Here is a 26,350-nt window from a genome sequence, read left to right as displayed (position 1 = left end):
GTTTTGTTCTCGAAGCTCCCTCAGAAGCGTTAGCGGCGCCTCAGCGGAGCGCGGGCAGGGCGGCGGGGCAGGGCCGCCCTCTTCGCCGCCTCACGCAGCGCCGCAGGCGGCGGGGCGAGGGCGGCGCTGCCGGGCCGGGGCGGGGCGGCGGCCGCGGGGGCTGCCGGGGCGCGCGGGGCCGTGGCGGCGCGGCGCGGAGCCGAGGTGACGGGGCCGAGGCGGGGAGCGGGGTGGCGGCGGCGGCGGCGGTGGCGGCAGCGGCGGGCTCGGGGGGCGCCGCCGCCGCCGCCGCCTCTGCCCGCCGGGGCAGGGCCTCCCCGCGGCGGCGCGGCCGCTCAGCGCCTCCCCTTGGAAAATGTCCACCCCCGCCGCGGCGCGGGGCTCTTGGCGGGAAACCCCCGCTGCCCACCTCTGCCCCGGCGGCGGGGTTTCTCCAGGAAATGCCCGTCCCCTCCCGCGCCCGCCTCCAGCCGCCGCCGCGGCCCGGCCCGGCCCGGCCGAGCCCGCTGGGCCTCGCCTCGGCGCTGCCGCGGCCCTGGCGGCGGCGGGGCAGCGCGGGCGCCCCCGGGGGGAACGGGAGAACCGCGGGGGGAACAGGAGCGCCCTGAGGAACGTTTCTCTCCAGCGCGGAGCCGCCTCGCTGGGCGCGGCCTCCTGCCGCCCGGCTGCCGGCCCCGAAGGGAGAAGCTGGCCCGGTCACCGCGCAGCGACCGCCTGTGGGAGCGGGGCGGGAAACAGGGACCGGTGCGGGAGACGGGGACTGGTGTGGGAGATGGGGACTGGTGTGGGAAACAGGGAGCGGTGCGGGAGATGGGGACTGGTGTGGGAGATGGGGAGCGGGGCAGGTGACCGGGACCAGTGTGGAAGATGGGGACTGGTGTGGGTGGCAGGGACCAGTGCGGACAACGGGGACCAGTGTGGGAGATGAGGGACCAGCGCAGGTGATGGGGATCGATGTGGGAGATGGGGACCGGTGCGGGAGACGGGGACCGGTGCGGGAGACAGGGACCAGTGTGGGAAACGGGGACCAGTACAGGAGATGGGGACCAGTGCAGGCAACAGGGACCAGCATGAGTGATGGGGACCAGTGCAGGAGATAGTGACCAGTGCAGGTGACAGGGACCAGTTTGGATGATGGGGACCAGTACAGGAGACAGGGACCAGTTTGGATGATGGGGACCAGTGCAGGCGACAGGGACCGGTGTGGGTGATGGGGACCGGTGCAGGTGACAGGGACCAGTGTGAGTGATGGGGACCGGTGCAGGCAATAAGTTCGTACGCTGCCCTGGCAGATGTGAACATTGACAGCCGTTTATTGAATTCCCCTGCTAACTCCTCATTTCTGGATTGTTTTATTGTGTTCTCGCATGCTTGTATTAAACAGATACATGTCTTAAATATGCGTATTAAGTATCTATAAGTAACAATGTTCATTGCACATTAGGATAGGAATTGCTTATATGAACTACCCCGACCCTGTAACAGCAGCAGCGGAGCAGACCCGGCGTGTATGCAAAGGTCCGTTGACGGAAGGACTGCAAGGCTTCCTGCCTCCTTGTGGAGGTTTGTCTATAAAGTGTCGTACTCTTTTTTTATTCCCATATCAGGACAAAGATAATGAGAGATGTCCTATATAAATTTGAACATGGCATTACAAAAAATGTACACAGTAGAAAAGCTTGCTCAATTTGGGGTATTGCAGTCCAACAGCAAACTTATTTAAAGAGAAAAAAAGATATTAGTACTTTTGTTGTGCTCGGCGCATTCTAAAAGCATGTGCATAGTTTTTGTTAAGTGTAATTAAGTGTATTTATCTTATAAACATTTTTTATTTTAATTTTTGCCATTGTTTTGATTCAGTGATAAATACTGTGGCAGGTCTGTTAACTTTGAGCTGATTGGCTTCTCAGTACAAAACAAATGTGTGTTTTGCCTTAGTGTATGTTCTGCACCTTCAGCCATAATTGAAGAAACTTTGCTCTGTTTTTAAAGACACACATAATACTATGTGCTTATTTATATGTGTTGTGAGGTTTCAGTGATATGGTACAGTTTTGCTGTCTAGGTTTTTCACTAAGCTTTATTTTGTAGGGTTGATGACATTTAAGCTTCTGGCTTTGGAAAAGAAGAAAAATATTCTGCAAAAATGTCAAAGATTGAGAAAATGAGTATCCTCGGAGTGAGGAGTTTTGGGGTGGAGGATAAAGACAAACAAATTATCACTTTCTTTAATCCATTAACTATTTTGGTGGGACCAAATGGTGCAGGAAAAACGGTAAGACCTATTAAATGTTTGGTTTTATACTATGAATAACTTTGAAAGCCCTCAAAATACAAAGAATGATCTCTAGAGAAAGGTATTAAAATTATAAAAATCTTGCAGTTTACTGTACGTATTGTGATGCATTGCATTACGAGATCTGCTTTCAAGCCTAGATTTTGCAAAGCACTGGTTGGTATTTCTTTTAGGAAATTGATACAGGTGCTGATTCTCATTAAGTTCTCATGAACTGTTCTCATGAAGTATCTTGTTCTTATGATACTCAAAAATAAAATGTCATTTTTAATTATTCTTTTATGGTTATTTGCAAATATGTATGGACTGTTATTGTGTTCTGTCTGTAGTCTATCTTGTTTCCTCTAAATTGTCATTATTACTATATACTTACTTCTGTTTTCTTAGACTATCATTGAATGTCTTAAATATATATCCACTGGAGATTTTCCTCCCGGCACAAAAGGAAGCTCATTTGTTCATGATCCAAAGGTAAAAGCCATAGCGCTTAGTATTTGTTTACCACTAAGTAAAATACTTAACTCAGGGTTGTGATGAAAATAGGGATGCTCAAGTCCTAGACAGATATTTGTTGACATTTTTCCAGGAAAAACAGAGAAATGGGGGACATTAGAAGATTACCCGCAGCTTGGAATGCACATGTTCATTTGGATGTTGAGAAGAATTTCCTTTATTCAGGCTTTTTTGGGTTTCTTCTAAAGGTTGCCAATGAAACAGATGTTAGAGCTCAGATTCGACTGCAGTTTCGAGATGTTAATGGAGAGCTCGTGGCTGTCCAGCGATCCATGGTTTGTACCCAGAAAGGCAAGAAAACAGAATTTAAAACACTTGAAGGTGTCATTACTAGAACAAAGTAAGTTGTCAGTTTTTTTACTTTGGCATGAATATCAGTTTGGGTTTTTTTATATATTTATGTATAAGCCAAGAAAACTTGAAAATGTATTTGTTGAAGTTGCTACGTATACTCTTAGGTTAAAGCTATGTAGTTTCATCACTTAATCTATTAGTTGACTCAGAAATCCAAGATTTGATAGCTGCTATTTTAAAAATTACTTATATCTATTGACTTAAGTATACTTGAAAATTTTATTACTGACAGTATGGTTTGAAAGTAGTGTTCTATGCAATAAGTAAGTTCTAATTCCTTTAGCACCATTTTAAGTTTCAGATCATTCTAAGTCCATGTTTAATTCCCACCTCCACTATTTAAAAGAGTATTCACTTAACTTTATTTTAGATCGGTGTTGCTCCCTCTGGTGGTTCTGTGTGGCTTTTTAACAGGTAGTAGTCTTGACAAAAAATGTTTATTGTGTTAAATGCACTTACTGAAAATGGTAATTTTATGCTTAATAATTAAAAATGGCGTAAAGGAAAAATCAGGAGAGATGAAAAACCCTTACTCTCATAAGAATGATTTGTTACTCTTACTAAGTTTTAGAGTCAGTACATTAGAATAAGTTTATATTATTGAAATATGCAGAAGTTCATTTTTAAAAAAAATTTGCTAGTAACTTCGTTGCGCATTTTCTTTATCTGTGTTACACAGGCATGGTGAGAAGGTCAGTCTTAGTTCCAAGTGTGCAGAAATCGATCGAGAGATGATCAGCGCCCTTGGTGTTTCCAAGTCTGTGATTAACAATGTCATTTTCTGCCACCAAGAAGAATCCAACTGGCCCTTAAGTGAAGGGAAGGCTCTGAAACAAAAATTTGATGAGATCTTTTCAGCAACAAGGTTTTTCTGTCTTTACTGTAATTAAATAAGAAAAAAAAATCTTCTTTAATAGCACAGATGTTCATGAAAATGTTTAAAGCATTGTTTCATTCATTAATATTGCTATATTGCCAGTAGGATTTGAAATTTGTTTGTATGTGTGTTTTTTTTAAGGTATATTAAAGCTTTGGAAACTCTCCGTCAGGTACGACTGAAACAAAGCTTGAAAGTAAAAGAGTGTCAGACAGAACTGAAATACCTAAAACAGAATAAAGAAAAAGCACGTGAAATCCAGGATCATCTTAGCAATAGAGAGGCTCAGCTGGCTGCTTCTAAAGAGAATGTAAAATCTATTGAAAGTCAACTTGATCCTCTAACGGTAATTTATATGATCATTATGTTAAAATTCCAATATGAAACAGTACATAAGAACACAGAAAAAATAAAAGCTGGAGGAATTCCTTGATTAAAATATTAAACTTTTACGTTGTATTATTTCTCTGCTCTGAAACTGAATCAAGTATACCTAGACAAACCTGGCAGCTGCTAGTCTGTCAGTATAACTGACAGCTGCTAGTCTAATCTGTAGACAATCATTGGAAGTTTAAGAACATAGTTTGTGAATTCTTTTAGCAGCATTGTTTTACTGTATTTTAATCTAAAATCTCCCTTTCTCAAATTTAGCTGCCAACTTCTTTTGTCCAAAATTCTTCATAAAGCTGAAGGTTCTGCCTTTAGAGTACTGTATTGTATAGAAAATTTGATTATGGGATTCATAAACTAGGGAAATCTTTTACTTTCATCCTCTTTCCTTTGCAGAGTTCTCTGGCAGCAATTGAACAGAATCTCATGAAAGTGATGAGGCTAGACAATGACATAAAAGCCCTGGAGAGCAGGAAGAAGCAGATGGAAAAAGATAATCAAGATCTGCAACAGAAAATGGAAAAGGTTATCTTTTAAATTTCATGCTGCCATCCTTTCTTCTGAAAAATCAAAGTCCATCTTTTGCCACCCAGTGAACTAAGTATATATTTTATTATGCATCAGATGTTGGTGAAAAACATCTTCACAGCCCAAGTAGCTGACTTGATAATGTCAATTTTGAATATGGTTCCATAAAGATGTATTAATTTCTGTGTAATTTGGATGTAAGGGTTAAACTGCATTTTATAACTGATTCCTTCGCAATAGAATAGCTTGCCAGGAAATGAAGTACAGAGAAAAGTTTTCATAAAAGTGATAGTTACTGGTAATAACGTCCTGCAATGTGCAACTTGAAAATATCTAATTCTCACAATAATTTGATTATAGCCAATGCTTGTTCTGACCAGTACAGTATGCCTCCTGACGTTGATATTGTTAATCTCCTTGGAATTTTTTTATTTCTTCCTCCTAAAATAACAGTTGTTAGTCTTCTGTTGTGTTTGTGCTAAGGCATTTAAAACTATTTTGATGGTGGAAAGAAACTTCTTTAGGATAGTGGTAGAAATTTTGATTAATTTGTTTCAACATAAGAAAAACAGTGCTTTTTGTTCAGGCAATTTTGTTTGAAGTGTGTTTAATTTTTCTTAATATGTGACTTAGTATATAATTTCAATATAGAAAGTTCTTATTTCTTATTTCTTGAATTCCTTTATGGTAAAAACTATATTTTTAAAAAAAAGTAATTAAAATGGCTTATAAATTTAATTAAAAAGCTAACTTTATTATCTGTTTTATTTGGTGTACAGATTTTTCAAGGAACAGATGAACAACTCAGGGACAGATATCAGAACCACCAGAGAACAGTGAAGGAGAAGGAGAAGAGATTATTAGATTGTAAGCGTGAACTAGATAGAGCTTCTAAAGAGTGCCAGAGATTTAACAGTGAGAAGTCAGAACTACTTATTGAACGAGGTATTTCAGACTCAGTCTATAACTTTTTATTGTTAATGTAATTAAGATGTGAAATGGAAATACTGATAAGAATTGAAGTGATTGAACTGGTCAGCAACCTTGAAATGTATTTTAGTTTGTTGTCAGCTGCACAAGTATAGTGTGGGAATCTCACAGGTAATCAAGTCTTAAGGTTCTTCCCCTGAAATTTCTAATGTGCGCATCTTCTTTTGAGCCATAATTGCAGCATATAATACATTTGTTCTTAAATGGACTGTTCTTTGTAGAGATACTCAAAATAGATGAGTCTGGTGACCTAGAACAAGGTCAGTATAGCAGTTTACAACACAATTCTTCACATGGTCTGAGTTTGTACTTTCTCTAAGCTATGAAAATGTCTGGTAACCAGACTAGTTGTGCTGGTATAAGTGTATTTTTAGCCAATAAGATCATGAAAGCATGAATGCTAGGCATCCTCAGTCTCTTAGGTGGGGGCTGCAGACTAATCAGAAGGCTTTAGGATAATGTTCTTCCATATGTTGCACATTCTGTTTTAGATGGACTGTTGATGGCACGCTCTGATATATAAACTATGCATTTTTCAATGGGTCCTATAATTAAACAGTAATAGGAATCAAGTGTGGTGGTAATTATATTGGAAATTCTAGAAAGTAGTGGCATTTGGGGGTTTATAAAATATGAAAGAATTGTTTGGAGTCAGCACAACTTATATAATAAAGATTCAACTTCAGTACTGGGGCAAATAACCTATTGGTGTCTCTGTTAGCCTGACTGATCACTTCTATTACTTAATAAAGCCGTATAACTTGATACACATGTGCCACAGTTCTCATAATATATTATGTAGAAAAAAACTCAGGCATGTTACAGCCAAAGGAGAAACACCTGAAAGTAAGTAGCAGCCTGAGAGATGAATATTAATTTTTTCTACCAAAACAGTTTTAATGCTTTACTTTAAACTTTGTGTAGATTTAAGAAAAATAAGTCAGATTGCCAATTTGCGACATAATAATTACATATGTTGAATTGTTTGAAATACTGCATTTATGACTGTGGACTTAAGAGTCCTGCATACAAACTTCAGTGAGGACAGTTCATGTGTTGATGGGCAGTTACTTCCCCTTGCCTTAGTATCACATCATATGTGAAATTAATTAAAGACAACATTTTTCTTGAAGTTTATATAAATCTGTGCAAAATTCAGGTTAACATTTCTGTATTGGGTTTCTTAGCAAGGCAGTAATGTCCATAATTCCGTGCTGAAATTTAATAGGACAAATTCTCCTGTGTACCATCCAAATGAAGGTCTTATGTAAGACTGGCTTTAAAAAGGGATAAATGTTGAAATCTCTTAAAATGGGCATGATGGAAATTTCAGGATAGCTGTAGTAATTCAGACAAAGAATATATGCCTAGATGAAATATGTTTGGGTTTTGGTTTGTTTATATTTACCAGAGTAATATTTTTAGTGTTTAAAGAAGGGTTTTTTTAATTCTTGATTGATTGATTGATTGATTTAATAAAAATTTCATTACCGAAAATAGTCTCTCAAGCTACAGCATAAATGTTTTTATTCTGGAGCTTTTTGGATGGCTTATAAATACTTCAGTTTAGAAGACTTCAGGAAAATAATTGCTATTGACTTTGAATCACGCATGTATCTTTTGTTCCTGTTTTTGTGAGTTTATGTTACATTTTCTTTTCTTTTTGTGAAGGTCGCCTTCAGCTGCAAGCAGATCGTCACCAAGAACACATAACAATGAGGGATTCATTAATTCAGTCGTTGGCAGCACAGCTGGAATTAGATGGTTTTGAGCGAGCACCTTTTAATGAAAGACAGATTACCAGTTTTCACAGGTTGTTGAAGGAGAGACAGGAAAGAGACATAGAAGCTGCAAGTCAGTTAATGGTAATGATTTGGTCATGTTGCTGGTGTGCTGTTATTAGTTCGCAGGTGTCTTTGTGGTGCTGGGTGGAAGAAGAAAGTTGAGGGAAAAAATGAAGGTGGACTTTTTTTTTTTTTAAACATTCTCTATGGGTTGTCTGGCCCTTCCCAGGGAAAACAGGTTTGGAGCAGAGAGTGACGATCAGGTAACTTGAATTGCCAAAGTTACTGAACAGGCAATTCTGCAAGCAGTTTTTTCTCAGTAGCTCTCACTCTCAAGCAGGTGGGTCACGGACAAGGTAAAAGGCCTGAGGAAAGATTAGAATGGGTAACTGGTTGGAAAAATAAACATCTCTTTGTTGAAAGCATTTTCAAAATTGAGTTGCTCTCCCAAAATGCTGCTGGTATGATGAGTCTGCATTTTCTAATGGAAACATTGCAGCAGAAAATTTTTGACAAGTTCTGATAATCTAAATATACCAATGTCTTGCATTACAGTGGTGAATATTTGCAAGCTAGTGTGAAGGAATATTTTTAAATGTTGTGTTTTTCCTATTAAAAAATCTAGCTGTGGTTGATCACTGAATGAACACATTATTCCTGACTTCTTTCAGAGAGGCTTTGCACAAAAAGAAGCAATGAAGCAAAAACAGATAGATGAAATAAGAGATAAGAAAACTGGATTAGAAAGAACCATTGACCTGAAATCAGACATTCAAAATAAGAAACAAGTTGAACTGAAGAATGTAAAATATGAATTGCAGCAGTTGGAGGGGTCTTCAGACAGAATTCTGGAGTTGGACCAGGAGCTTGTCAAGGCAGTAAGTTTATGTTACTGAAAATTTTAAATAAGAAGGAAAACTTTCAGCTTATCAAAAAAGGTGGATGTTTACCCCAAAAGGGAGTTCAAATCTCTGCTGCATTTTTGCCCTTTTAATGCCTTCCCTATGTCTTTCTTTTTAGATGGTAGGCCCTTTGGGGAAGAGACTATTCACTACTTTGTTTTTGTACGGTGCATACATAGAATGTACTATTTCTGCTTGGTCACTTATAAATAGTGTAGTAAGCATGGCTGAGGATGTCACATCATAAGATTGGTCAGTCTTAAATTACTGGGCCAAAAAAAATTATGGCTTGAAGTGCTATGCTAGCTCCATTTTCCAGATAACTTCTCTGTGAACTGGGCTAGTTGGTGATAAGCATTTTATCCTGTAAAGCATTATAAGGTAATAAGCATCTTATTTCCCTGTTGAAGAGTTGATTATGCCTTTGTAGATAAGTATTTTATATTTATTTGTTTGCAGTGTAAGAATTCAATGCTTGAGAGTGTTTCTTTTAACCTTCTCACTAGGATAATTCCAGTATATAATGTACAGTAGATGCTAAAATACAGAGAATCAAATTAAATATGAGTGAGCTTCTTGAAGCTAAATCCTGTGGTTATGGTTTATGTTAAAAGAATGGGCAACTTGGACCAGTGCTACATTTTGGAATTTTGCCTCTGCTATCTACTTTACTCATCCCAGCATCACAGCCTTTGTCCTTTTGTCCTTTTGTATGTACTCTTACAAATCTTGTAATGATCATTCCTGTATCAGCTAATGATACTGCTGCTGGGCAGTTTAAAATCGTTCTTTTGTCTCCTTTAGTTAGAACATTATTGTTATTATAATTATTTAAGTATTTGGGGTTTTTTTGTTTGTTTGTTTAGGAACATGATCTGGAGAAGGCTGAGAAGAACAGTAATGTAGAAGCACTCGAACTAGAAGTACAAAGTCTACAAAGTGAGAAAACAAACCTGGACAAAGTACTTCGGAAGCTGGATCAGGAGATGGAACAGTTAAACCTACACACCACAACAATAACCCAAATGGAAATGCTTAAGAAAGACAAAGTAATTTAATTCTATCATTATCTCATAAGAAAGAGACATGAAATTAAAGCAATCCCATTTTTGTATTTTTTTAATGTTTTTCAACAATAGTATATAAAGCTTCTATCTGACTTTATAAAACTTGTGCATACAAAAATGTTCATTTAAAATTCTTTGTTTCCCAAGGCAGACAAAGAGGAGCAAATTAGAAAAGTAAAATCAAGACATTCTGATGAGCTGACCTTACTGCTGGGATACTTTCCGAATAAAAAGCAACTTGAAGACTGGCTTCATGGTAAAAGTAAAGAGATTAATCAGACAAGGGATAGACTTGCCAAGCTTAAGTAGGTATTAAATTAACTGATATCTCCAGAAGTATTTTAAAAATTATTAATTTCAATATTAGAACGTTTAATATGCTTCCATTGATATCTTAATTCATTCTTGTTTATTTAGGTATCTGCAAAGTTTATTTAATATATAGCCAATATATTTTGTGCCAATTAATAAATTACTTAGACTTGTAGTATGTCAAAGGCAGCACTAAAAGTAGTTAGCAAAATACTGTTCTCAAACATCCTTAATTCTTTATACTAATCCTAGCTGAATGAATCTTCTTTGGGAGGAAAAGATGCTGGCCTTCTGGCTTTCTTACGAGTCACAGAATGGTTAGTGAAAATGTCAGGAGTCCATGTGTGATTAAATGTCCCTGATTTCATTTGATGATGTATAAAATAGTTTGTCAGAAAGAGTAAGTGATACACATCCAGCTTCTGCAAAACCAAAAAACCCTACATATGTCTTAGGTGTAACTTTCTGTTTTTTCTTCCAGCGTTAATGGTTTGGGAGAGGTTTTTTTTTTTTTTTTTTTTCCTTCTGTGTAACTCAGGTCCTCTTTCTGTTTCCAAGTGCTTGGTCACATTTGTTTTGTTGAGGATATTGTATTGTGGGTGCCACTTAGAAGAGCTGTTAGTAAGCATAAGCCTACTTTCATGTAGATCTGATTTACAAAATTTGGAGTCTAAAAATATTGCATATTTCAGAAATGTGGAACATAGTGGAATGATATTAATGCTCTGTGCCCAAGTAGCTCAGTGGTACCTCATAAATGCTGTGATAAATAGGGTGGGGAACAAAAAATTGACATTGTATTATTCTAGAAAGTCTTTTGTATGGATCTGTTTTTAGAAATGAGTTTAAGCATCTAGAAAACAGAAATCTGTGGGATCAAAGGGAATTTAAAAGGTAACACTTTATACAATATTTAGATGAATTGAAAGTTTACCCTGCGGATTTCCTGAAAAATCATTAAAGAAAAACTGGTGGCTAGCTCTATAATGTCAACTTTAGATTAACATCCCAGGTTCTTATTTTTGCTTACTTTACTTAGTTTGAAATCTTTTTTGGTTTCCATAATATAAGAGTTTATGCATTAATGTTTCAGCAAACAACTAGCTTCAGCAGAACAACATAAAAATTATATCAGCATTGAACTAAGAAAAAAAGAAGAGCAATTGTCCAGTTATGAAGCAAAACTTTTTGATGTTTGTGGAAGCCAAGATTTTGACAGTGATCTGAACAAACTTCAAGATGAAATTGAAAAGAGCTCAAAACAACGAGGTAAATTTAACTGTGTCTCTACTTTTTTTTTTTCTCTAGAGCTTGTTTTAAATGTAAGTTACAGGTATCGACATCCTGTTGCTTGTGGGTTTTTATATTGTAGGTCAATCAACATAGAAACTGACCTAAGTAATATTATTACCGAATATTTGTAACGAGTCTTCTTTATCTTTACTACTATTTGTGTTTTACACGTAATCAGGATCAGTCATTTTAATTCTTTCAATTAACTCTCTTATTATGTGTAAATAAAGTGTCTGCTTTGATTTGGTGTATATGTAGATCACAATCTTTTCAAAACTGGTGCAATGTTTGAGTGCTTAGATCTGCCAGGTGTAAAGACAAGTACACAGCCAACCGCATAGCATGGTTTTGGTCTGTAAGGCCTTAAAATTGCAGAAAGAAAGCACCTGGTGAAGGAAGTACTCACTTCCACAGTGAATTAAAGAAGGAGCATAGTTTAATGAAATAGACTCATAGAATAACTCAGGTGGGAGGGGACCTCAGGAGGTCATCGAGGCCAACCTGCTGAAAGCAGGGTCAGCGTTGAATCCGTACCAGCTTCTTCAGGGCTGTTTCAGTTTCCTATCTTAGTGGTTTTGCAGGTTATAATTTTGTCTTGTTTGTCTTGTTTACGATGAATACACACCTATCTTAGATCTGGTTATGCACTGTTTAGTTAACATAAATTTTTTTGATTCTTTATAAACCAGCTGTGCTTGCTGGAGCCACAGCAGTTTATTCCCAGTTCATTACACAACTGACAGAAGAGAACCAGTCATGTTGTCCAGTTTGTCAAAGGGTTTTTCAAACGGAGGCAGAACTGCAAGATGTAATTAGTGATCTGCAGTCTAAGTTGCGTCTTGCTCCAGACAAACTGAAGTCAACGGAGTCAGAGCTTAAAAGAAGAGAGAAGAAACGGGATGAAATGATAGGACTTAAACCAATTAGGTAAAGTACTGACCAAACCATTTTGCTGCAAGCTATTTTCTTTCAAATGGTTTTCTGATTATTAAAAACTATGCTGAAATCAAGGAAATTTTATTTTAGAATTAGGTAATTCATTCAAAAATATAATTCTTGAGATTAATATTTTGAGAGCATTTGTTCTCTGCTCATTTAGACTTTAATATTACACTATTTTATATTTTTGGTATTTCTAGTCCCTTTGGGCTTCTCATGAAGGTGAGGCAGAAGAAGTGGTTATATACTTCTTTTTCTACTGATCATTTACACTATACAAAAACAGTTTCCTCCGTGTTTTTTATCGTTGTAATTTAAAACGGACAGGTTGTTTTTGTTGTTAATGAAGTGTTTTCATACCACATCACATTTATATGTTTCTTAGAAATGCTGAAATGGAAGCTGTATTGACAGAATGGGTACTGAATCTATACTAAACACTTCAATATAATCCTGGGTTGTAAGTCCTTTAACAATCTTTTCCTGTTGCTGAGAATTTTATATGAATTATGATCTTCTAGAAAGGGATCTCTGGATTTTCTAGTGGATCCCCAATGCCATCTGTGTTTCCCAGGGGTCAGTCATGTGCAATTCCATCATTTTGGAATATATAACAATCTCTGACTCTATTGACCCATATTAAATGAGACTGAATTTAATCCTGTGTGTTATTTGGGATACCTTTTGTTGCTGTTTTGGGGTTTTTGTTGTTGTTGTTGTTGTTTTGAACTTGCGAGCTAATACAAAGTGTAGGCAATACTAACAAATTCAGAAAAGGTGTCTCAGGTACTTTCCAGTAGGCTGAATTTGTCTGTATTTTTTAAGCTATAAAAATATCAGGCAGGCTGTTCTGTTGTTACCTCCTTTTGCTCTTCCTATCACCTCCCTTCGAAAAAAAACCAAATAACAATAACCTTAATGAATTTCTGCCAGAATCTGGAGGGTTTTTTTTAATTATACAAACAGGATTTAGGGTGAGAGTAGAGAATGCAGGTCCTTGTGGGTGGGTAAAGAGGCTCTATTCTCAAGAAGTTTGCAGACCATTGTTTTGAGAGAATTTTGTTTGACTAATGTTACTTGGGACTTCTGTTGCAAGAGAGAGAAAATGTATATTAAAGGATACACCTTTCCTTCGCAAGAGGGCAGTCTTGTATAGTAGATTTTTCAGCCCTCTCATAAGCATTTGCTATACTTCATAAACTCTTCTGGATCTGAACTTCTCTCACCTGTCTAAAGTGAGGGATATGTTATCTTAGTTGGGGAAGTAAGATAAGCTCAAACATGAGCAAGGTTAAGGGGATACTATTTTTGTCCAAATCTAGTCTTCCACTATTAAATCATGTCATAAATTTTGTCATATTGAATGTCTTTAACTTATGCTGCTTTCTTTGACAAAGAAAGTTTTATGGATTTGTATTTTATTTAAGGCAAACCATAACTGAACTCCAAGAAAGGGATATACCGGACTTGAGGAATAAGCTACAGACTGTAAACAGGGATTTTACACGCCTAAAAAATGAGATAGAAGAACAGGAAACACTCTTGCACACAGTTCTGTCTGAGGAGGAGGGTGCCAAGGCATGTTTACAGGATATAACACTTATGGAAAGGTACCAGGTATGTTTTGGTAATTTCTTTCAATATATAAGATGATACTCATTTGCTACTGTCTAAATATGTAGTTTTTCAATAATATCACAAAACTTTGAAGTCTTAAGACTTTTCAAAGCTGGTAAAAACATTTTAAAAAACAGTGTAGCATAGATGATCTTGTTACTAATAAAATGTGAAGTTTTATGCAATGATTTCTGCTTTTGAGGATTGCAGTGTCTCTCGAGTTCTGACTCCATTCTGTACAATAGTAACCAGGAAAATGGGTATAATCCAGAACTTAGGCAGGAAAGCAAATACAGTGCATTGTTTCTCACTTCGCATGGTCCAGCCTTCTGTTCTAGTTCAGTACATTCTCTGCATGTACCCTGGTGAACTGTCTTAAGTCTTGTCACCTGTGTTCCCTTGTTCTGGGCCATCTGAATGTATGGTAAAGCAGGATGGATATCCCCTAGCTTTTTAATTATTCTGAAGTAGAAGACTGTTTTGAACAGCCTTTGCACCTTTATTACCAATATAGCAAAATCTTTGCTCAACTGAGGGCCAAAAGGAGACAATTGGTCAGGAAACTTGGGGAGGCTGAGACCGTTTCACAAGTGAGAGACGGCAACAGCTCCTGAGGCTCCAAAAGTTCTGTTGTTGCAGAGACAGATGGGCACATAACTGTTCTGGAGATGTCAGAAGCCCGTGCATATCAGCTTATTTCCTCTCATAATTAGAAATTCCAGGCTCTAGCAGCCTGTGGTCTAACATAACTTTACTACTAATGATGTGACGTTGCTCCAGCACAGGAGATAAATTTGGAGGTCTCTTGAGTCATGTGTGCCTCAAGCCCCAAACTTGTTCCTCTGTGCCAAAGCTAATAATAAATAGGTTGTTAAACACTAGTATAATAATAATAGTACTTTTCCTCTTATTTTCAGACTGATATTAAGGACGTTGAAAGAAAAATTGCTCAGCAGGCTGCTAAGCTACTGGGAGTCGATTTAAGTAGAACTGTTCTACAAGTAAGCCAAGAAAAACAAGAAAAAAAACACTTGTGGGATACAGGTAGGCCATACAAAACTGGTAATGTATTTCATCTGCATATAGAAAAATGTTCAAAACTTGCTGTCATAAAAATTTCAACTTTTTAGTTTACTCATTTTACATTTTAAGATAACTGTATCGTGGTTTTTGTTTGGTTAAGGTTTTTGGTTATAATAGCTTAATTTACAGTTAGATTTTCATAAGGAAGACAATAAATATTATTAATAACAGATTGACTCTATCACTGTGGGTTTCTTTTCATCTGTAGTTACTGGTAAAATTGAGCTAAATCAAAAACTTAAGCAAGACCAGCAAAATCAGATCCAGCAGCTTAAGAGTACAGTTAATGAACTTAAAGCAGAGAAACTTCAGATTTCCAGCAGTATGCAACGTCGTCGACAACTGGAGGAACAAACAGTGGAATTAACCACTGAGGTTCAGTCCTTATGTAGAGAGATCAAGGTAGGGAATACTCTTAAGAATTAACCCTTAGCTTTGTTGTACTGGAAAAAAATCTTGTTGTATTTAACATTGTCTGTAATCTGAAATTAAGATGTAATTTTAAATGTTTGTCCTGTTTTGCATATGTTTGGGAACTTCCAGCAGTTTATTAATATGTGTTTTTATATCTTGTTTTTAACACTGAAAAAAAAGAAGTACATGCATGCCTTCTTGAAAATTGAAAATTTGTTGATCTTTAACATAGCAAGAAAACAAAAAAGACTTTTTTTTGCAACTGCTTTTCAGGAAGCAAAAGAACAGGTTTTTCCTTTGAATGCAACTTTAGAAAAATTGCAGCAGGAGAAGGAGGATCTAATTAATAAAAAGACTGCGAGTAATAAGGAAACACAAGAGAAGGTTGGTTTGCTTCTGACATAGTTGGGAGATATGATTAGATGCTATTTTTCAGACATGAAGGAAGGCCATGGTGATGAGTCTGCCTTTTAGAAAATAACAGTGACTTTAGATAATGCTTTCTATTTCTAGAACTTCTAGAGAATAAAGGAAATGTAACTAAGTCAGGGAACAAGCTCAACTGTAATTACTCTTTTGGCAGTCTTGTCAAGGGGCTTCTAGGGAAATTTGGCAATATTTAGTGACCAATGATGTTAAAAATCCTTCTTAATAGATATAAGAGGAGCAGCGAGGATGAATGCAACCTGTTCTTGCCAAGAGGCAAAACTCTTTTTCTCAGTTGAAGCGGCCCTCTTTTGTAAGCATGAGTGAGCGGTTTGCCACTTGTTTAGGAAAACACTTTCATGGTAATTTCAAAAGCTAAAGGCTTTCATTAATACATCAAAGGGAGTTATGATAAGGAATTGTACTTTGAAAATATTTTAATATAATACCTGATCTTTGATATATAGAATGTTAGTTCTTGGACAAAAGACTGTATTTCACTAGAAATCTTTTCCCTGCAGATAAATGATATAAAAGAGAAAGTTAAAAATATAAACAACTACATGAAAGAAATTGAAAACTATATTCTACATGGAAAAGAAGACTATAAAAAGGTAACCTAAAAAACAGGCAAAAAAGTGAGTTTGATGTCAACTTTTTATGTTTAATTAATACCATTTTTATTTCTTTATTTTATTTCTTTAGCAAAAGGAGTCTGAACTTGAGGAAGTAAATTCTCAATTAGCTGCCTGTGAGAAACAGAAGGAAAAGATAAGTAAAGAGATGGAAATGATTCGACAAGATATTGATACCCAAAAGGTAGCTGCATTATCTTATAGTAAAGTATATTTTGCATAGTTGAAATAATTCCTGGTGTTGACTTAAGTCTGCATAGGTTCATACTGGTGTAAAGTTCTTCTCCTGTTGATTGATTTCTGGTTAATCAGTTGTTAGTCAGAATAGCTGCTGTACATGCATTAGGCTTAAAAAAGTCTTGAAATTTAGATATGCAAAAGTAGATGCATTTTTGAAGATTTTTATCTCTGATTATCATCTTGTGGTATTTCCAAAAAGGGTAAGTCTATTGTGATAATGGCTAGTATTTTCTAAAACTAGCTTTGTGTGGAGAACACCTGCCTTCTGAAAGAGGACTGCTGTAAGGTGTACCTGACTGCAAGTACCAGCAGTTGCTAGTCACTTCAGATTTTGTCATGTACTTTAAATTCTTGTATGTGTTTTTCAAATATTGTTTACATTCCTTATAGGAAAGGTGGGGTTCCCCTTTCTATCCCGGCACTTACTGTAGAATTGAGATGGGGGGCTTCTGTTAAATCTCATCTCAAATGAGTTGCCCAATTTGAAGCATTGGTTAAAATTTCACATGCAGGTGACCTATGTCAACCAATTTTGTAAGTATTGTACCCTATTTCTAGCACAAAATAAGTTCCTTAAATATGTGTGACAATTCTCAGTGCTATCAATTATATTATGCTTGTAGTATGTTTTAGAGTTGTGGAGAATTCATACTTTGTCATTGAAAGTTTATATTTATACTGATACATGGAATTAATAAAGCTTAGTAGCCCATTATACAACTTCTTACTTTCTGTGGAATTAGATACAAGAGAGATGGCTAGAGGATAATCTTACTTTGAGGAAAAGAAGTGAAGAGCTAAAAGAAGTTGAAGATGATATAAAACAACTTATAAAGGAGATGGGAGAAATGAAAGTCCTGCAGATGAAAAAGTAAGCACATCATAAGATCTTCAAAACAAAACAGCATATTTCACACAAGACTTCACTAAATATCTGAATGTAATATTCATTATGTATTATATGTGTTTCCTGGCCCACCTTTCTTCCCATTGATGTCGACCACTTCCTCCTTCAAACTCATGTTTTTGTAATATCCCTATGATGACAACAACAACAACATGACTTAGTGAAATTATATAGTGCTTCTAGCTAAAAGTGTGTAGATGTGCACATGTGCATATACCTGTTCCAGTTTAATCCTTTCATTTTAATGACTTCCACTTCTAGATTCTCATGTAAATAATAACTCCTTTCTCTGGATAAGAATATTTTGTTTTTATTTTCAGTCTGTTCATATGTATCTCAGCAGCAAATTTTGTATTTGTTTTGGTAGTTTAATATTTATTGTTTAGATAACTTGCTTCTCCTAGTTAGAATAGTGATTTGAATATATCTTTAGCAAACTCTAAAATATTTTTCTTCTAACTGTGTTTTAGTTCCAAGGATATTAGTACTATAATTTTAACTGTTAAAAACTTAATAGCTACAAGAAGCTACTGTCTAGGATAAACTCAAAATTAAAATCTTGACTAAAGAATTATGAAATAGTAATTACAAAAGGCTTGTACGTCGCATTTGGTTTGACAGTGAACAAAAACGTTTAGAGGAGAAAATCGAAGATCTAAAAAGAAACCATCATGTTGCACTGGGCCGCCAGCGTGGATTTGAGGAAGAGATTGTTCGTTTTAAAAAGGAACTTCGAGAGTCACAATTCAAAGATGCAGAGGACAAATACAGGGAAATGATGATTGTTATGAGAACAACAGAGCTGGTGAACAAAGATCTGGACATTTATTATAAGGCTCTTGATAAGTAAGTACTGTCATATGATGGTAATTCTTTAATGTTTTAGGCTTAATTACTATTGACATACTTGATACAAAAGCAGCTTTCAATTTCCAGCTTTCTAGGATAAATTAGAAATAGTAAATGAATATAATTCTTTGAGATGTGTAATTATTTCTCTTCATAAAAGCAGTCATTTAAATATTAAGATATTATAGCCAAGTACAGCTTTTTATTTCAATTTTTTCTATATCCTAAAAAAACAATTCCAGTAGCATTCTTTTTTACCTCCAGAAGAAAACTGGTTCCTAAAAGCGAAGTGAATTAATGAAAATATGCAGCAACTTGGACAGGTTTGGTAGTATATAGGAAATCCGTAAGTTAAGATATATAATGTACATATAATAAATGCGTTGATAGTTATAGCTGGAGTTTAATATAGCCATAGATAAGTACAGTGATCATCATCATTTTATTCCCAACTCTCTGTAGGAACCTTTTTGAGTTCTGGTTGTACACGTTAGAACTTATATTTGCAATGCAGCAGCTCAAGTTCAGGGAGATAACGGTGAATGAACCCAATACATCATCCATCTAATTTCTGTGCTGAATTCTTTACATGCTGTGAATTTGCTGTGTTGCTCATGGTGGTGAGAGAATGTCCAGGCAACAGACACGTTCAACTTTATTTTTCAAATGAAAACAGGTAGAAGAACCAAAGCTTGTGTGGAGCCACAGGGTTTCTGTACACATGGCCTTGTTCCTCTGTTTCTTTTCTACTTGAAGGCATAGGAAGCTTTGGTAAATGTTTCTCCCAAAGCTGCCAACGGTTTTCCTTTAACTTTCCATTCCCTTTTTTTTTTCCCTCCAAGAGGCAGGCTTCCTGTAATTTTAATTATGGGGGAAAGTAGAAGAAACAGTTCTAACAGTTCTAGGGTATGCAATGGATAATTAGGATAACGTGCTGCTTAAAAGTCTGTCTTGCATGTTGCCCCAAAATTCATGAATTCACAGTACCAATTTAGGAAAGGGGAAATCTGCATTTAAATACTTGGTTTTTAAACCCAGCCTTTCTTGCACAGTCTCTCATACCACTTTCATTTCTATAGTGGTATATTTTAGCATCCTCTGGTCATACTTTAACAGGAATAAAATCTGCCATGTAGATTCCTTGTTCTCCATCATCTTCTCCTCAAGTAAATAACTGTCTTCAGTAAAGAATGCTGCAATATAAAGGTGTTTTTCTTCTTTTTCCAGTGTGGCTGGTTTTGTGTTTATATTAGAGGAGACAAGCTCAAAAGAAGCATGTCTTGCATTTGATGAAAAGTGTAGTGAAGTTTGTGTTTGTTTCTACTTCTGGAAGCTTGCTTTATAGTCTTGGACTGACTGGCCAAAAATAGCATCTCGAGCATTGTAAACAAGGCAAAGTAACACAAACGGCCCTCCTGGAAAAGCCTGTGTGTTCATATACAATGATGGAATTGCAGTGAGCTATTGAAACCTGGAGGAACATGGGGAAAGACCTTGTGGGTATGTCTCAGGAAATCAGAGACTGGTCCTCAGTAACAGTTAAGAAGGTAAATTGAACATTAGGAACAAGATAGAGAATGAAAGAGGAAAAAAAAACATTTTGGCCACTGTATAAATTCATGATACATGCATGTCACCGTTTCGGTCTCCTGGATTAAGTATAGTAGAGCTGGAAAAAGTTGCATAGAAGAGCAATAATGTGGTTGGAGGTACAGCATGATGATCATAAGGAGAAACTAAATAGATGAGAACTTTCCAAGTTGAAAAGAAGCGACTGACGGAGATCGATAAATGTTTATTAAGTTTTAAATGGTGTAGACAAGGTGAAAAGGGAATGATTATAAAATTACCATGCAGTAGTTTGAAATACAAGGAAGTATTTTTTCTTACAACATATAATAAGATCATGGACCCCATAGCTCACTGATATATTTGGAGGGTAAAAGTATAAAATGGTTTCAAAAAGATAGGGTGAATTCAGGAAGACTGCTCTCAACGGCTATTAAACACAATGGTCTAGAGGAACCCTGTTTTAAGCAATTTTAATAATAAAATATGTTTAATGTTTGAATGTAATCCAAAATTTGTTTTATGAAGACTTACATTGTTAAGAGCACGTATAATTCTTTGCTTCACAGCTTTAAATGAAAATGCACTCCAAGAATTTCCCTTTTAGACTTCAGGATCTTTTTGTATGGTATCAGATCATCTATTGCTTCTATTTAAGGCAAAGCAGGAAATCAGTCGTGTAATTTCAAGAAAAATAGATAAGCATCACTTATTGGTAATCATCTTAAAAAATCAGTGAGACAAAATGTAACCTCTAATGGCCAGAGATTGAAAGCTGTATATGTAGGCTGGGAAAACCAATATTTTCTATGTTCTTCTGTGCAATCAGTTGATCTTTAATGATTTAATATTTGAAGGTTTGTGATAAATATTGATGTGTAAGGCATTCTTGTGTTTAATTGAATTAATTGAAAATATTTCTTCTTTCTTTTTTGCTACAGAAAAGGTGGAAAGAATTCTTATAAGAAGGGAGGTGGGAAAAGTATATGTGAAAAGTCCCTTGCAGACATGTATTTAACTTCCACCATATATCTTTTTTGAAAGAAGACATTGTAAATTGAGTGATTAATTTTTTGATAACAGAGCACTTTTGTTTAAAAAGCCAAGTTAGAAATGTAGCTTCGTTTCCTTTCTCATATGATTTTATACGAAATATCTATTACTGAACACTGAAGACGTGTATGATTGATACATTAAGCAGGGAAACAAAATAAAAAAATACTAATGACATCCTATGTTATTGCTAAAGAGAAAGGTAGCTCCAGTCATAATGTCCATTTGGGTAATTACAACTTATTTTCTTAATAGAGAATTCTGTACTCTGAGGAAACTTTATAGGCTCTCCTTTTCTTTTGAAACCCAGTCACCTGCATTGCAGGGTGCAGGGGGACTCTTCATGAGAGTAGAAGTACTTAATGTAATACAGTGTGTTTAGTCTTTATACACTTCTGCATTCAAAGTTATAAACTACTATTTGTTATATTTTTAGTAGAAATATTTAGAAAACGAGAAGCGAGCTGTTGCCTTCCTTAAATTCCCTGCAGTGTGTAGCCGTCCCTGGCTGCATCTATAACAGCTTGAATTTTTTTTTTTTTTTGGTCGCTAGAGCAATAATGACATTTCATAGCATGAAAATGGAAGAAATCAACAAAATAATTCGTGATCTTTGGCGAAGCACCTACAGAGGACAAGGTACATAATTTGGCTTAGTTTTTCTCATACATATCAAATTGATTTGAACAGTGCATACTGAAAATCATTTGCTCAAAATACTGAAAATCCAGGTTCTGAAAATAGATGGTTGCATTCTAAAGACTACATCTGTTGGTCACCATTATAATCACCTTTTTATTACATATTATGTAGTTATATGATAAATAGAAGTAATTTTCCCTATTCCAATTTTCTGAAGTTAAAGTTTCCTTGAGATAGGGGGACTGCACCAGTTCATTTTTTCAGTTTTTGAAAAACTGATTTCAAGATGTATCTATCGGTGGGAATTCTGAATAGAATTTTTGTAGCTATACTGTGTATTATAACTCTCAAGTCTATTTAATTCAAAAATGTTTACAAATATGATAGATAATGGAAAAATTGTTTCCTTCTCATTTTCAGATATCGAATATATAGAAATTCGTTCTGATGCAGATGAGAGTGTTTCAGCATCTGATAAAAGAAGAAGCTACAACTATAGGGTAGTAATGATAAAAGGAGATACGGCACTGGATATGCGAGGAAGATGTAGTGCTGGGCAGAAGGTATACGGCATTTCATTTTTGGTACAGAGTAAATAGGATTTTGAGAACTGATACAAGTGAATGCAAAAAAGTGACACATTCTGAAGTGACCCTGAAGAAGAGGTGGCTCCAACTCTAATTTATAGTTCTGCACATCTTTCTTTTATTGTGTCTGGATTTTGCTGGGAGTATGCAATATCCAGACACTCATCATAGATAGCCACATCTGTCTCTCACGTGTTGGGCCTTGAGAGATGTTGTTTCCACCTGCCTGTTACATTGTGCCGCAGCATCTAAACTAATCAAAGGCAAGAGAAAAGAGCTCCCCACGAGCCTCGTTCAGCTGCCTCCAGAATCGCCGTCTGTACTGATGGCCGTTTGACACCTGCCATATTGATTATGCCCTTAGGCAGCCAAAGCTACCTGCAGTATTACAGCAAGAATCTCTGCTTCTTCCTTAGATGAAGCATTTGCACTGGAATGAGTGGTCCTCCTAAATACGGTGATAGTAGAAAGGGATAAACATGCAGCCAGGGCTGGTCTTATTTCTTCCCTACAGGAACACTTTCTGCCCATCCTTTGTAAACAGAAGACCTGGAGAGCTGTCCCTCGCAGTTTAGGCTCTGGAGTCTGTTGCCTGTACCCAACGTGCCAGTGCCAGCCTAGCCTGAGGACACTGAAATCTTATGAAGGAGATACTTTCTCCTTCCTCTTGTGCAGTAGGAGCTGGAACTTTCTGGCTCCCTTCTTCTGCAACAGCTGGAAGGGCTACCATGGCAGCAGACTTGCATCTCCTTGATGCTGAGGAAGCATTGCCGTTATCTGAAGTAGCTATCTGCTTACTTCCAGAGTAGCAGTTTCCACTGTGTGGCTTACTAGGTCAGTGTCTCATCAGCAGCCAGGCCTTCAGCCCCCTCCTCTCTTCGCTTTTCCCTGACAAGGTGATACTGACAGTAGTAAAAGAAAAATGCAATTAAGGAATAGAACAAAATGGTACACAGTCTTTTTAACCGCATATAGCAATGGAATTGTTAAAAAGATATTCCATGAACAGATGCATACCGTACTGTTAGGTGAGTATGAGAAATGCTGTCAGATTAATTCCCACCTGAATGTGGATGTATACTTATTTTGAAAATTCCATACTCATTATGGGGGAAATCCAAAACTTCTTATAAAACAGCACTGTAAGCAAAAAATGTATCTTCTCTTATAGTAGTCTAGGCTGTTACGTTAGAGTCCTATGTAAATGAGAGTGAAACTTATTCACAGTTTCTTAGCTTATATTCTGAGAATTCTTCTTTGATCATGAACTGTGATGCCAGCAGTCATGATCATTGGAAAGTATTCTTTGGTAGCATGTTCTCCTAAAGTTTCCATTAAGTGTTCTGTGATTTTCACTAATTCATGAGGTCAAATAAAAATATGATTAGGCAGATTAGTATAGAACTAATATGTAAGGTAGTAAATCCTGCTGACTTCAGTTTTAGTATATAGTCAGGAGTTCAGTAATCCAAACCAAGTGATACAAATACAAATTTCCACCCGCTCTGCCACAATAGGATGGGGCTTGAAAAAAGTACAGTGGTGATGCAGATGACAATGTAGTAATTGTTCTTCTTTCCAGTATTTCCTGAATTTTGAGTATTTCACTTTGATATTTTTCCAACAGTATTTTGTAAAGTCAATCTTTCATTTCAAACTTGCAATTTTAATGTGTTTTTTCAGCTGCAAGGTAGTCAGTTACTGGCATTTTGCAAACTATCAATGAATTTTCTTGTAAGCTTTACTCAGTATTATAGTTTGTAATGGCATTAAAAATAGCATGTTACACACATTGTTCCTCTCTAAACGCTTTGAAGAGTGAGATTTTGTTTATTTTTTTCCCTTAGGTGCTTGCTTCTCTTATTATTCGTCTTGCTCTAGCAGAAACATTCTGTCTCAACTGTGGCATCCTGGCACTAGATGAGCCTACTACCAATCTCGATCGAGAAAACATAGAGTCTCTTGCACATGCCCTGGTGGAGTAAGTGATCTCTTCTTGTGAAGCTTAAAGATGGGTATTTTTTGAATGTTATTAGTAATCAGCAGAAGTGAAGTTTATTTTAAGCTTGTGTATCTCTGTTGATGTATACTATTATACATGCAAAGCAGTAGCTTTAGATTCCCTCTCCTTTTTCTGGAAAAGTATCTCTTACATAATTTATTTATTTTTTAATGAGGGTAAAAAGAGATACTACTCTGCATTAGATTGCTTGACAATTCATGTCATTTGTGTCAGTAGTTAACTACTTTTGCACTAGATATTTACAAGTTCTGTAAAACTAGAATGTGATTTAGATAGAAGTGTACTAACCAGTATCTCTTTTGTAGGATAATAAAAAGCCGATCACAGCAGCGCAACTTTCAGCTTCTGGTGATAACTCATGATGAAGATTTTGTTGAACTTCTGGGCCGTTCTGAATACGTGGAAACATTCTACAGGATAAAGAAGAACATTGACCAGTGTTCTGAAATTATGAAGTGCAGTGTCAGCTCCTTAGGTTCATATGTTCATTAGAATTTCAAGTAATTAGGTATTATAGACTGGCTTAGTCGCATTACTTAATAGAGCTGAAGTGAAAGCATTTGGAAATATCATAGCATGTAGTATTGTGGAGATTTGTAGCAATTTTAGCTAGAGTCTGAAGCTGTTACCTTTTTAAATTTTGTATCTTTGCACATATTTGTGTGCATGAGTTTGAAAATCGCTGTACTTTGGAAGAATGTAAATGAATACAAAGCAGTTAACTTTTAGATGTAGTTTATGCTTTAAAGTGAAAATAAAGTTACGATTTACTTTGAGTATCGGGGTGAGCTCAGATGAAGATTCTCTGGAACAGCTGTAGCTGCATCAGGATAACAGGGCTTGCCCTCCATCCCTTCATTATGGCATGTTCAGGATTGGTTTGCATCTGTCTAGTCAAGGCTTGTATGCAGCTGTCCCTCTCATCTACACAAAATACACAAGATTCAAAAAGGATTTTTACAACTACCTCTGCAAGGTACCATTACTCTGACTTTTCAAAGACAAAATCTTCACAAAAATGCAAGCATAGTGTAACAACTTCCTTGAGAGTAAAGCAGTCTTGTCTCTGACTAGATGAATGGATGACAGAAACATATTTTAACCAGAAACAGGGGCAAGTCTGTTTGCTGGAAGGGGGCAGAAATGTCATCTACCTATCTATCACTGACGTTTATGGAAGTTGTATCAAAATCTAGAGTACTTGAGGTCATATTTTTATCCTACATGAGATAATCAAGCTCTGTAAAAATGATAGGAAAAATGCCTTGGAGTCTTAATCTGTGTGTCAGATAAGGAGTTGTGATAATGCTTGCTGAACAGCTGCGCCACTTACAACTCTTTATGAACTCTTTCCCTTGGCACAGCAACACCTCATGGCCCTGCAGAGCAAAGGGAACCAGCCACTCAAATTAGAATTGCAGTAGAGAGCCAATAAATTGCAGAGGATCTGGTCATCTCAGCAACGTGCCACCTCTGAAGTCAGGCAGACCTTGACAGATGCAGTTTCTGGGCTTATGTTACTTGGTAACCAAGTACGGGGACACCTATTCTACCCTGAATTGTAGATGCAAGTCCACAAACAGGAGCTGGTTTTACGGCTCTTTATGTCCTAGCAGACAATCTATCACCAAAGTTCAATTCCCAAGGAAAAATCTTTAAACCACTGTGAAAAAAAGTGAGTAACTTCAGAACATTCTTCTTTGGAAAACAAAGGAATGAGCCTGGGACCATTGCACTTTGCCTTCCGCCTTCCTTTTGCATTGCAAGGTGGGAATCCCTTTTTCATGTGTTTCCCCAGTGACTAAGGGCAGTTTCCAACCGCAAGCTAGGTCGTGGTCCCAGGAGAGCAGTAGGAGTGTTGGTGAAGCTGCCTTGGTGGCGAGGGCGAGGCGCGGGCGTGCGCCGGCGCGGGATAAGCACCATGGACAGGGCCCGGCCCCAGGCCTGCTGCGGCGCTGGAGGAGCCCGGCCGGACCCGGCCGCTGCAGCGCGGCGCTGAGCCCTTCGCTCGGCCTTCTGGAGCCGCAGGGAGCCTCTGTAGAGCTCTTCGCTTTATAAAG

General features: G+C 37.2%; 1 protein-coding gene across 2 annotated transcripts; it reads left to right on the top strand.

The window, feature by feature from the left end:
• The first annotated feature begins 163 nt into the window (after nt 1-163).
• Nucleotides 164-25,066, top strand: RAD50 (RAD50 double strand break repair protein). Of its 2 annotated transcripts, XM_067304744.1 has the most exons (27): nt 164-204; nt 1,445-1,563; nt 2,092-2,275; nt 2,684-2,767; nt 2,998-3,149; nt 3,843-4,028; nt 4,182-4,386; nt 4,827-4,955; nt 5,738-5,903; nt 7,620-7,813; nt 8,404-8,610; nt 9,501-9,683; nt 9,849-10,006; nt 11,107-11,282; nt 11,996-12,233; nt 13,673-13,862; nt 14,780-14,906; nt 15,154-15,347; nt 15,633-15,743; nt 16,307-16,399; nt 16,491-16,604; nt 17,404-17,531; nt 18,189-18,413; nt 21,592-21,677; nt 22,101-22,243; nt 24,115-24,248; nt 24,596-25,066. In XM_067304744.1, exons 3-27 carry the CDS (start codon nt 2,147-2,149, stop codon nt 24,780-24,782), a joined length of 3,939 nt encoding a protein of 1,312 aa, XP_067160845.1. In that variant the 5' UTR covers nt 164-204; nt 1,445-1,563; nt 2,092-2,146; the 3' UTR covers nt 24,783-25,066. The 2 variants fall into 2 exon arrangements, with proteins under 2 accessions (XP_067160845.1, XP_067160846.1); XM_067304745.1 differs by lacking the exons at nt 21,592-21,677; nt 24,115-24,248; nt 24,596-25,066 and having other exon boundaries at nt 22,101-22,210.
• The last annotated feature ends 1,284 nt before the right edge of the window (nt 25,067-26,350 follow it).

Source organism: Apteryx mantelli, chromosome 14, assembly GCF_036417845.1.
Source record: "Apteryx mantelli isolate bAptMan1 chromosome 14, bAptMan1.hap1, whole genome shotgun sequence".
Classification (NCBI taxonomy): Eukaryota; Metazoa; Chordata; class Aves; order Apterygiformes; family Apterygidae; genus Apteryx; species Apteryx mantelli.
This window is presented reverse-complemented; position numbering and strand designations above follow the sequence as displayed.

Excerpts from the sequence above, each read along its gene's own strand:
- RAD50 (XM_067304744.1), top strand. The coding sequence starts at position 2,147 with ATGTCAAAGATTGAGAAAATGAGTATCCTCGGAGTGAGGAGTTTTGGG. Across the intron at positions 2,276-2,683 it reads CAAATGGTGCAGGAAAAACG|ACTATCATTGAATGTCTTAA; the intron begins GTAAGACCTATT and ends CTGTTTTCTTAG. Across the intron at positions 8,611-9,500 it reads ACCAGGAGCTTGTCAAGGCA|GAACATGATCTGGAGAAGGC; the intron begins GTAAGTTTATGT and ends TTGTTTGTTTAG.